At 48.4% G+C, this 12,235-nt stretch overlaps 1 protein-coding gene across 1 annotated transcript in view; it reads left to right on the top strand.

Annotated features, from left to right (window-relative positions):
• GCN1 (GCN1 activator of EIF2AK4) overlaps window positions 1–12,235 on the top strand; it is a 60,720-nt gene that overhangs the window by 4,257 nt on the left and 44,228 nt on the right. The window contains exons 2-9 of the mRNA XM_059408563.1: window positions 1,083–1,185; window positions 5,373–5,436; window positions 5,976–6,107; window positions 6,635–6,743; window positions 10,366–10,464; window positions 10,559–10,693; window positions 11,572–11,640; window positions 11,763–11,871. Of these exons, the coding sequence (XP_059264546.1) occupies window positions 1,083–1,185; window positions 5,373–5,436; window positions 5,976–6,107; window positions 6,635–6,743; window positions 10,366–10,464; window positions 10,559–10,693; window positions 11,572–11,640; window positions 11,763–11,871 (820 nt within the window). The remainder of the gene's footprint in view (window positions 1–1,082; window positions 1,186–5,372; window positions 5,437–5,975; window positions 6,108–6,634; window positions 6,744–10,365; window positions 10,465–10,558; window positions 10,694–11,571; window positions 11,641–11,762; window positions 11,872–12,235) is intronic.

The raw sequence follows: 12,235 nt of genomic DNA, 5'->3' as shown, positions 1-12,235 counted from the left end.
TTTTTTTTTAGATTTTATTTATTTATTTGACAGAGAGAGATCACAGTAGGAGAGAGGAAGGGAAGAGATCACAGAGAGGAAGGGAAGCAGGCCCCCTGCTGAGCAGAGAGCCTGATGTGGGACTCAATCTCAGGACCCTGAGATCATGACCCGAGCCACCCAGGTGCCCCGAGAGAGAGAATCTTAAGCAGACTCCCCACTGAGCACGGAGCCCAGTGCAGGGCTCAGTCCCATGACCCTGAGATCATGACCTGAGCCGAAATGGAGTTTGACACTTAACTGACTGAGCCACCCAGGGGGTCCAAGGAGATGACATAATTTGACTGAATTTCCACAGCTGGTAAGAGGCAGAGCTGGGGTTACGTCTCTTGACTTTCTACCCGTCAGCCACTGTGCCCTCACTGGATTTTACATAATCCTGAAAGGGCATTTTCTGTCCTAAGATTTTGGCCTTTTGCTTTGCCTCTTCTTGTCTAAACTTTGAAGTAAGGTATATTGACTGCTTGACTGGGTTAAAGAAATACGTGTCACCCCGGGGTGATTTGGCCCACCAAGAGACTTTTCACAATGTCTGTAGACAGTGTAGATTGTCAACTGAGGCAGGAGGAGTGGAATGTTGTTACTGGCGTTGAGGGGTTAGAAGCCAGGAATGCCATTCAGAATCCTACAACGTGGGGTGCCTGGGTGGCTCAGTGGGTTAAAGCCTCTGCCTTCCGCTCAGGTCATGATCCCAGGGTCCTGGGATCGAGCCCCGCTTCGGGCTCTCTGCTTAGTGGGGAGTCTTCTTCCCTTCCTCTCTCTGCCTGCCTGTCTGCCTACTTGTGATCTCTGTCTGTCAAATGGATAAATGAAATCTTAAAAAAAAAAATCCTACAACGTAGGAAGATGGCTTCACAGCAAGAGTTACCCAGCCCTAAATGTCTGCAATGTGGAGGTCGAGAAACTTTGGGTTAGAGGGAACTGCACTGAACTCTGTACCTCCTTCCCCAGTGCATGAACACGCGCGTGCGCACACACACACACACACACACTCATTGTTTTGTAGTTTGCTGAAATTTCTGCTGTGGATTTGGTCTTCACAGGTTTCCGAGACACTGAAACGTTTTGCTGGGAAGGTGACAACAGCCAGTGTGAAGGAACGGAGAGAAATCCTCAGTGAACTGGGGAAATGTGTTGCCAGAAAAGGTATTTATTTTACATCTATGTGGCTGAGAGACGGTTCCGTTTCAGAGTGAATTGTGCTCTCTGTTTAGAACCATGGCTGCAGCTTCCCCTCAAAGCACCTTCTGCCTTCCCTTGCTGTATTTGTTTGTTGTACTGGGCACTGAAACAGTTGGGTTAGCAGAGAGCTGATCCGCTTAGGTACCAGAGGTTTTTTACAGTTTTAACCATTTTGATTGGAAATAGTCCCTTTTTTTTTTAAAATAAAGATTTTTTTTGAAAGAATGAGGAGAGAGAGCACGAGAGCGGGGAGGGTCAGAGGGAGAAGCAGACTTCTTGCTGAGCAGGGAGCCCGATGCAGGACTCGATCCTGGGACTCCAGAATCATGACCTGAGCCGAAGGCAGTTGCTTAACCAACTGAGCCACCCAGATACCTGATTGGAAATATTTCTAAAAGATACCAAAAGTCTTAAGTAATTTATTAAATGCAAAAAACATTTTCTTTATGATTTGGGATCCCATTTTTCCCAGTTTGTTCGATGGAAGTCAGCAAGATGGTGATAGGTGATTTGACCAGTGAAGATTCCAAGGTCAAATTAAGTTTGGAAGATGTCATACTTTGTACTTCCCTCTGGGAGATTCACAGCATATTCCAGGAAGGTGTTCTAAATTTATTAAGCTTTCTTCAGTTCTAACTTTCTAAGGTTCTAACTTTATTAAGCTTCAAATCCAGTGTTTTCTTTTAACCTTCTGTTTAGGATCTGGGGAACACATTTTGAGAAATACTGAGCACGTGTAGTTATCCTGATTCTGTACCACACTCAGGGCTGTCCCTGCAACCCATTGGGGTGTGTAAGACTCATTTGCCTTCATATAACATTGTATATTGACTATATTGGAACTGGGGGGGGGGACTAGTTTGCTTTGTTTTTCTTTTTTCTTTCTTTAAGGTTTTATTTATTTGAGAGAGAGAAAGGGAGAGCGAAAGAAGAGAGCACAGGAGTAGGGGCAGAGGAAGAGAGAGAAGCAGACTCCCCTGCTGAGCTGGGAACCCAGCACGGGGCTGGATCCCAGGATCCTGGGATCGTGACCTGAGCCGAGAGCAGATGCTTAACTAATTGAGCCACCCAGACGCCCCTTGGACTAGTTTGCTTTCATCCAATAAATCCTAATTAGCTTTTGAGTTATCTTTTGGTATGTTTTTACTGAATAGCATTGGTTCTCAAAGTGTGGTCCCTGGGCCAGCAGCATCAGCATCATGTCAGAACGTGTTTCTGATACAGATTCTCAGCTCCATCCCAGAAACTCCAATTCAGAAACCATGGGGCTGCAGCCCAGTATCTGGGTTTCAGCAAGCCCTCTAGGTGATTGCTGCGTTTGCTGGAGTCTGAGAATCATGGCTGTGTAGAGTTGGGTCTCCCTGCCCCTCAGCTTTCAGTTCTTGTGAGTAAGAGCCTGCTTCATCCAAGTGCTCATTTGCTGCTTCTGATCCACCACCGCCTGGTTACATACCCAAGCCTTTTAACGTTGCATGTAAATTCCATCCATTCCTGTTTGTCAGCTTCTAAGAGATTCTCTGTGTTAACGCTTCAGTGCATGAGTTTTATGGCAGCTTCAGAAGTCTCTCTGGTCACTTTTCATAACAGGGTTGTAGTTAGAAAAGGCTGCCTTGTGACAAAGTACTATCTGTACGCACCTTCCGAGCCACAGGGGGTGGCTCTCCTGCCAGTGCTGAATACTGCACTTTCCCATTTTATGGAGGAAGGCGTTTAACATGTGTGTGAAGTTTATGAACTACTCAAGACCTTTTCAGAGTGACTTTTCTCTTTAGCCATCCTGAAGTTCTGGCACTCAGGGTGAATAATATTTGTAAGATGTGTAGTCATCTTTGATGGGCAAGTTGGTGGTGGGAAGTTAACTACTCGCATGAAATCTTTAGTTCTTGGGGCTCCTAGGTGGCTTAGTCGGTTAGGTATCTGCTTTTGGCTCAGATCATGATCCCAGGGTTCTGGGATCGAGTCCCACATCAGGCTCTCTCCTCAGCAGAGAGTCTGTTTCTCCCTCTCCCTCTGTGCTCTTTCTCTCTCTCTCTCTCAAGTAAATAAATAAAATCTTAAAAATTCTCGATTTTCTAATTTTCTGAGTCTAAGGAACTGGGTAGCAATAATCATTCTGGCCTCTCCTTTGTTAGGGCTGTAGATAACCAAGTGAGGTAAGCAAAGGTGGGGAGAGGTATTTTCTGGTGGGTTGGGAGCTGAAGACTTTCTCAAAGCTGCCTAGCCCTGGATGCAGATGGTCAGTATGGGCCAGCCCATGAGGCCCTGAGTTGCCTCTGAGGCTCTCCTCAGTCCTGCCTTCATGTACTTGAACCCTGAGGCTCACTGATGGAGTGTTTACTGAGCCTTCTCTTTCTAGTCACCAGCCTCTAGTGTAGGTGTCACTGATGAAGGGCTTGACTTGGGTCAGACAGGCTCTGTGTTCTGGCCATCGCCCTGCCATGTTCAGGCTGTGTGACCTGGTTCAAGTTACTTAACTTGTCTGAGCCTGTCTCTTTGTTTTGAACATGGAGACAGCAATAGTGGCTCCTTCAGAGGGTTAATGTGAAGAGTAAATGAGAATATGTTTGGACGGTGCCTAACACTGTGCCTGGTTCTGCTGAGTACCCAGTGTATGTTAACTCTCAGCCACTACCTGTTTGCTGGCCCCAGTCACTCTTTTCCTTGGTCACTGAAATAGCCCCCAATCCAGGGGACCAGTATAGTGTTCAGGGCCCTGGAGGGACGAGGTCCCTGCCCCTCGTTCATTTGTCCCCACCATTGGGGTACCTGAGGTGGGAGGTGCTGTGCGAGCCCTTGGCTCTCAGCGCCTCCCGTGGGAGTCTGCTCTACTTTGCAGCTTACGTTCCCCCATCACAGCCTCTCCCTTTCATCTGCGTCCTTCAGTCCGGCAGGCAGAGCCGGCCACAGCTTGGTTTGCCATTACTGACCCCTGTTGTTACAGCCTCTTTCACGCGGCTGGCCTGCTCAGTTTCTTGGGGTTATGTTTCTTCATCTGAAAGTGGCCCGAGTCACATACCTACCTTACAGGGATTAAATGAGGAACCATGTGTCAGTGCTTAGAGCAGGGCCTGGCACCTTGTGAGTGCTAATTAAGTCCTCCTCTTCTTCCTCCTCATGTGTCCCGTGGGGCATTATGCATTCCCACACCTGCGCTTGTGCTCCTGTGGTTAACAGCACACTGTACATCTCTCTCTGCACTTTTCCATGGCCTACGGATCTGTTAGGCCAAGCTGTGTGTCCTTAGAACCTTAGAACTCCAGTTAGAGGTGCTCTGCCCTTCTCTGATCCCTCAGAGTACATTAATTTTGTCCTGTTTTTATTATTTATTTTTTTAAAAAAATATGTTATTTACTTATCAGAGAACAAGAGAGCACAGACAGTGGGAGCGGCAGACAGAGGGAGAAGTAAGCTCCTCCCTGAGCAAGGAGCCCAACACGGGACTCGATCCCCGGAGCCTGAGATCATGACCTCAGCCAAAGACAGACACTTAACTGACTGAGCCACCCAGGTGTCCCAATTTGTCCTCTTTTTAAAAACCATTTTTTAGGGGCTCCTGGGTGGCTCAGTGGGTTGAAGCCTCTGCCTTTGGCTCGGGTCATGATCCCAGGGTCCTGGGGTGGAGCCCCACATCGGGCTCTCCTCAGCTGGGAGCCTGCTTCCCCCTCTCTTTGTCTCTGCCTGCCTCTCTGCCTACTTGAGATCTCTGTCTGTCAAATAAATAAACAAAATCTTTAAAAAACAAAACAAAACAAAAAAAACCATTTTTTAGAAGAAACATAAAGAGTTCACATACCTTAGGCAAACAGCCCACTTAATGTCCACAAACTAGACGCAACTGTGGAACCAGCACCCAGGCCTAAGAAGCAGAATTGCCCCAGCGCCCCAGAAGCAGCACTTGCCAGCGTGTTAGACTTTGAGGCCACCGCATCGTCTTACTTTTGTTCATTTAACACATGTCCACCTGAGAACCTTTCTGTACCAGCTGTTTTCCTGGAGTCCGATTTTTCTGTGGGTTTTTCCTCCAGGGAATTCCACCTCTAACCTGCAGGAAGTGTCCCATGGTACAGATCATGTCTGGCAGAGTCCTGGCTCAAGCAGGTGCTCACGAAGTAGTTTTTATTGACTAATCTCTGCATGACGTTTGGTTTCAGATCTGCCAGAGGGAGCAGTGAAAGGGCTCTGCAGATTATTCTGCTTGACGCTGCACCGATATAGGTGAGTCCCAGCGGAAGGCCCTGTGCCTGCAGCCCCTTTGCAAGAGAGGTGGTACAGGAGAGCAGTTAGAGCCCAGGCTTTGGAGCTGTGTCCCATCCCAGCTGTTGGATCCTCGCCAAGTTACCTAATCTCCCTGTGCCTCTGTTTTCCCTATCTGCAGAATGGGGATGGTGCTATTATCTGCCGCATAGGTGGTGGTTAGTAAGTGTAGAGCTCCCAGAACAGTGCCTGCCACTTCATGAGTCTGTACACTGTCAACAATCCTGTGGGTGGAAGGACTTGGCCTAGTTTGAGGCCCGTAGTTAGTGTTTCATAAATGCCAGTATTGCCCTCACAGCCTTGATGGCTCATTTACCCTTACTAGCTGCTTCTAGAACCCTAGGAGGAAGGAGATTTCTCTAGTTATTTCCTAATCCCATCATCTGGGAACCATTGGAATGTAGTATAATCCAGTTTTCCAGAGAAAGACCAGCGCTTGGCTTAAGCTGTATTGTCCCTAACCCGCAGTGATCACCTTTCCCCTTCATTCCAACCGGTAGAGATGCAGCTTCCCGCAGGGCCCTGCAGGCAGCCATCCAACAGTTGGCTGAGGCCCAGCCAGAAGCCACTGCTAAGAACCTTCTGCACTCTCTGCAGTCTTCAGGCATTGGCGCCAAAGCTGGTGTCCCCAGGTAAGAGAGAAAGGTCCGGCCTACCGGGGCTTGCTGGAGTCCTGTTCACAGAAGCTGTTGTAGATGAACTGCACTGAGCAGGTGTGGTGAGCATGTCTCTCTTTCCTCTCTGAAACTCTGAGTGGCGCCAGCAGTCTGCCTGCTGCAGTGAAGGGAGGAGCCAGGATGTCAGGCTCAGTGGACAAACCACTTTCCTGAGGAACAGGGTTGGGAAACCAGTGGAAGCAAATGGCCAGTGGACACTAAATAGGGGAAACCGTTTTTTTTTTTTTTTTTTGCTGGGAAACCTTTTTTTGCGCTTCTTTAGTTGTGAGTGCTAAGAGGAGGGAATTTGGCTGACAAGGTCTGCATTTCTTGTCCTGAGTGGTTACAGATGATCTATGAGGAACCAGTTTCTGGTTCTGCCCAGTCGTAGGTCAAGCGTGGGTACTATATACCAGGCAGGGCCTTGCGTTGAGCATTTGTCCTCAAGATGGAGGCTCCTTCTCTGCACTTACCCTTTGCCTCCTCTCCCCTCCCCTCTGCAGTAAGAGTAGCGGCTCTGCTGCCTTGCTGGCCCTGTCCTGGACCTGCTTACTGGTGCGCATTGTGTTTCCCTCGAGAGCCAAGTGGCAAGGAGACATCTGGAACAAACTGGTAGGTTCCCTGGGTCTTTGGAGCAGTGAAGGTCACCTCTCTGCACAGAGTTGGGATGTGTTTAAGCACCTTCTCCGGAAAGTGCTCTTCTTGGTGCTGGGTCGCCGAGCGCTTTGAATTGTCCTGACACATGTGATTTTGATGAATGGTCATGAGGGCAGCCTAATGCCATTCATCTGCATATCACATATGTTGGAGCTTCTCTCTCAGGCATGGTGCTAGGCTCTGGGAGTACACTGATGAGCCAGAGAAAGACAGTTCCTGCCTTCGTGGCATATGTGTGGAAGATTTATCAGGCCAGGGCGGAGAAAACAGAGAGAGAGAGAAAGTAAATCAGAAAATGCAATAATGTAAATCATTTTGGTTTTTTTTCCTGGCTAATCATTCCTTCCCCTATGTTTGGATTTCATTGTTGAACTGGCTGATGGAATGGAATTCTTGCGTTTTTGTTTCGATCCTTTAATTCCCTCCTCCCATTCTGTGCTGGCTTCTTCCACATTCCCTAGCTTGCCTTTCATCATATCTGCTCACCAGAGATAGCCCAAAAGGCCAGATTGGGAGGTTCATTTGAATATCTAGATATGCTTAGTGGAGAACAAGAGGAATGGTCTTATGATTCATTGAAAAGGAGCTGGAGGTACGGCTCTGGTTCTTGGCCATGATATTTGAACCTGTTGCCCGTTTCTGCAAAATGGGAAGAAGTGCCACCTACCCCACCCCCCTCCACGAGTTGTCGTGAAGCAGGGCTCAGGATGGGGTGTGAGAGGGCTGTGGAAACGTACAGAGGGCTGGGCAGCTAAGTGAGGAGTGGCGCTAGAAAACTGTAGCTCCTCTCGTGAAGCAGCGGCTAGTAAGACACAGTGATGGTCCCATCCCTGGGAGCTTCTCCAACACGCCACTGGGGGTGACATGGAGCGGCCATAAGTGATTAACTGAAGGCTAAGAACACTGAAACCTGGCAGGTAATGGATAGCGGAACTGAACTCCCTTTAGATTATGGGTTTCATTGCTACCTAGGCCTCGTTATAAGATGCTTTATCGTGGCTCCCTCATTGGCTTATTTCCAGTGACCCTAGGTAAGTATGCTTCTGGGTTAGTGAGTGGCACGGGTCATCCCACATCTTGATGTGTTTCTAGGAGCGTGAGATCGTGCTTGTTTTTCCTGTGTCTTGAATCTGGGTTTTTACTTGTTGCCAATGTCAACTGTACGTGTGCGTCAGAATGCATTCAGTTGCTCAAGTATCTGTTGAGGGTCTCTACGTGCTGGGCACTGTTCTAGGAGCTGGGCCAAAAGCTGGGAACAAGAAAGGGCACACTGCCCTCTTGGAGCTTACACCTCTTTTTTTAAGGAAAAAAATTTAAAAAAAAAAATTTTTTTTTAAAGGTTTATTTATTTGAGAGAGTGAGAAAGAGAGAGAGAGAGAGCATAAGAAGGGGAGGGTCAGAAGGAGAAGCAGAATCCCTGCTGAGCAGGGAACCTGATGCAGGACTTGATCCTGGGACTCCAGGATCATGAAATGAGCTGAAGGCAGTCACTTAACAAAATGAGCCAGCTAGGCGCCCAAGAAATTTTATTTTTAAAGATGTATTTATTTGAGAGAGAGAGAATGCATGTACATAGGGAGGGGTAGAGGGGGAGGGAGAGGGACAAGTCAACTCTGTGATGAGCGTGGAGCCCAACGTGAGGCTTGATCTCAAGACCCTGAGATGATGACTGAGGTCGAACCAAGAGTTGGGTCCTTAACCGACTATGGCACCCAGGCGCCTCTGGAGCTTACACTCTGGTGGTGAAGGTAGGCGACACACAGGTCTGCTAATAAGTGGTGAGATGAAGGTCACATAGCAGAAAGGCAGGTAGGAAGATGGAGAGAGTGCAGTACAGGGTGATTGTGGGAGGAGGCCTCAGAGGAGGCATCGTTTGAGCAGAGGGCTGAAGGATATGAACAAACTGTGTCCAGATCAGGGGTTAGAACATTCTAGGAAGAGAGAACAGCAGTGTAGTTGTGAATGTGGTTTCAATAAGCACAGAATGCTATACCTGTTTCCCTCTCTAGCTGTCTGGGTTCCTCTGTTACTGATTCCTTATATGGATAGTTACATGCTCTGTATATACGACTGAACAGGGTTTCTTACACAAACACTAGTGTATTGAAAGTACTTTTTTCTTTCACCTTGCTTCCTTTTTCTTTTCTTAATGAAGATTTATTTATTTTAGAGATAGCGCTATTGGGAATGAGCAGAAGGGACGGGAGAGGGACAAGCAGACTGTATACTAAGCGCAGAGCCTGATGCAGGACTTGATCTCAACCCTGAGATCATAACCGGAGCCTGAGTCAGGAGTCAGCTGCTTAACCGACCGAGCCACCCAGGTTGCCCTCTCTTTTTTTTCTTTAACCAGATTTAGAATTTGTTCCAGAGTAGTGCAAAAAAGAGTTTCTCATTCCTTTTTTTTAATCTTTTTTAAAGATTTTATTATTTATTTAAGAGAGAGTGCATGAGAGGAAAGAGGTCAGCGGGAGAAGCAGACTCTCTGCTGAGCAGGGAGCCCGATGCGGGACTCCATCCTGAGATTCCAGGATCATGACCTTAGCCAAAGGCAGTTGCCCAACCAACTGAGCCACCCAGGTGCCCAAGAGTTTCTCATTCTTTTTTTTTTTTTTTTTTAATATTTTATTTATTTATTTGAGAGAGAGACAGTGAGAGAGAGCATGAGCGAGGAGAAGGTCAGAGAGAGAAGCAGACTCTCCATGGAGCTGGGAGCCTGATGTGGGACTCGATCCCAGGAATCCAGGATCATGACCTGAGCTGAAGGCAGTCGTCCAACCAACTGAGCCACCCAGGCGTCCCGAGTTTCTCATTCTTGATGACTATTTACTAATCATGAGTGGATGTCCTGTAGTATATATAACTAGGCCCCTGTTGATGGCCATATGTTGTTCGCAATCTTTTACCGTAAAAAAAAATGTTCACCTGTCATTTTGTACACGTGCAGATGGAGTGCAGCAGACTTCTTGATAAGCATCCCCTTTTTCTCAGGGTGGCCATTTGCACTGTTCCCCAGTAGCCATGGGTGTTTGTGGTGTATAAAGTCTCTGAGATTTTTCAGTTGAGCACCTATGATGTGTTTCTCTCTGGGTTGGACGGGGAGCTCCACACAGGCCGGGATCATCCGATCAGTCTTCACTTTCATGACTAAAGTGCCCAGTGTGGTGCCTGCCATTTAGTCAGTATTCAGCAGGTGTTTGTGGAATGAATGAAGGGAAAGTCAAGGCAGGTATGAGATAGGATGCTTATCTTTTTCCTGCAGGGCCCTTACCTCACTGGAATTACATATTCATCTCTATGTTTGTCTTGTAGTATCTTTTTCTTCCTCTGAACTATGAGGTGCATGAAAGCAGGGCCCACGTATGTCCCCTTCTCCATGTGTTTTCTCCGTCTGACTCATAGGTGCTCAGCATATATTTATTAATGAAATGCTTGAGCGAACAGATGTAATGCTGGGACGGGGCCACGTGTCGGCGGTGGAGGGAGGAGGATCTGGCCAGAGTTGAGTGGGCCGATGCAGGTCTTGGGCCGGCTGTGAGGGCCCCGGCGCCTCCACTCACGTTTCACGCCCTGACAGGTGGAAGTGCAGTGCCTGCTCCTGCTGGAGGTGCTGGGTGGCTCCCACAGGCACGCCGTGGATGGCGCTGTGAAGAAGCTCAGCAAGCTGTGGAAAGAGGTGCCGGGGGCAGGGGGGTGGTGGGCATTGCTGCCTTTATGCTCCCCCCACCCCATGGTTGTGTGACATGCCAGCTTCGTGCCTTCCTCTTCAGAACCCCGGACTGGTGGAACAGTACTTGTCAGCCATTCTCAGCCTCGAACCCAACCAGAACTACGCAGGCATGCTGGGGCTGCTGGTGCAGTTCTGCACGACCCACAAGGAGCTGGACGTGGTCAACCAGCACAAGGCAGGTGGACTCACCGAAGGCGAGGAGGGGGGTTTCCTTTTGCCCTGGGCACCCCGGCTCTGGCTGCATCTGACGCTCGTTGATTTTCTCATAAGGGGGCCTGGCCTTTTTCCATTATTAATGAAGTTGGAGGAGCTGGAAAGTTTTCCCTCCAACTCTGGCTTGGGGAGAATCCTGGCAGTCGTTGGGATGGTAATTTGCCTGTGGGTGCAGTGATTTATTCCCACAGCTGAGCGGCTGCCATGTGCCAGGCACCATGCCAGCTGTTTGGGTTGCAGCAGTGAGCCAGGAATCCCTGACCTCGGGGAACTGAGTCTGAGGAGTTGCCGTCAGGCAGAGAGGCCTCTAATTCTATCTGTGATAAGAGCTGCAAAGGAGAAGGGCAGGAAGTGGTAATACCCTCTAGCAGGGGACCTGACCGAAGCCACGGACCAGGGGACACAGCTCTGATGAAGGAACTTCAAGGGTGAGCAGGTATTAGCAAGGTCAGGAGGTGAAGAGGGGTATTTTGGGCAGAGAAAGCAGCCCACGAGAAACCAGGCGGGGAGGCGAGGGGGGCTGGAGAGGTGTGAGAGGCAGCACAGGCTAGCAGGCAGCTTGGCAGCCCGGCCAAGGACTTTGGACTGAATCCCAGCATCTCTGGAAAGCTGTTGAAGGTTTTAAAATAATGAGTGTCGTGATCAGTGGGCAAACTGCGTGATACTGAAATTTGGGCTCTGATTTGTATTTTATTTGTTTATGTATGTATGTATAGATTTCATTTTTTTACTGATTTGTAATTGTTACAATTACAAATTGTAATCTCCCACAAAAGGGATCTTTTAGGTCAGTGGTGACATACTCAGAATGTTGGTCTAAACAGGCTTTGTATTCTCTAGAGTGCCCTGCTGGATTTTTATATGAAGAACATCCTGATGAGCAAAGTGAAGCCTCAGAAGTATCTGTTGGTGAGTGAGAAGTGGACCTTAGTTGGACTAGCTAAATCCAGTTTAAATTCTGATTCCATGCTGTTCTTTATTCTTCATCTGTTCCCACGAGGTCTGGGTGTCTGACCCCTTTCTCTTTCTAGGATAACTGTGCCCCTTTGCTCCGGTACATGTCCCACGCGGAATTTAAGGATCTGATACTGCCCACCATACAGAAGTCCTTACTTAGGAGTCCAGAGAATGTTATTGAAAGTAGGTCACCACCAGACAGGATGGTGGGAGGGGGATGGGTTTCCTGGTACGCTGCGTCTCTGATCCTTGGCAGCAGAAGCGGTGGGGGTGGAGTGAAGTATATATTCTCTGTTTACCTTGTTGGGACCTTGAGAGAGAGATCAGGGGCCCTTTTGAGAATATGTTGAAGGTCATGAGCCCTTTTGCTAACAGGATGCACGAAAGTATATCTGCTTAGAATACTGCGAACAATTTTAGAGGTCTAAGAACCTTTTGGAAAACCATTCAGGTTAGAAACCTCTGTTCTAGGGGCGCCTGCGTGGCTCAGTCATTAAGTGTCTGCCTTCGGCTCAGGTCATGATCCCAGGGTCCTGGGATCAAGCCC

Source organism: Mustela nigripes, chromosome 8 (assembly GCF_022355385.1).
Source record: "Mustela nigripes isolate SB6536 chromosome 8, MUSNIG.SB6536, whole genome shotgun sequence".
Taxonomy (NCBI): Eukaryota; Metazoa; Chordata; class Mammalia; order Carnivora; family Mustelidae; genus Mustela; species Mustela nigripes.
Note: the sequence above shows the minus strand (reverse complement) of the source record. Positions and strands in the feature narration are given on the sequence as shown.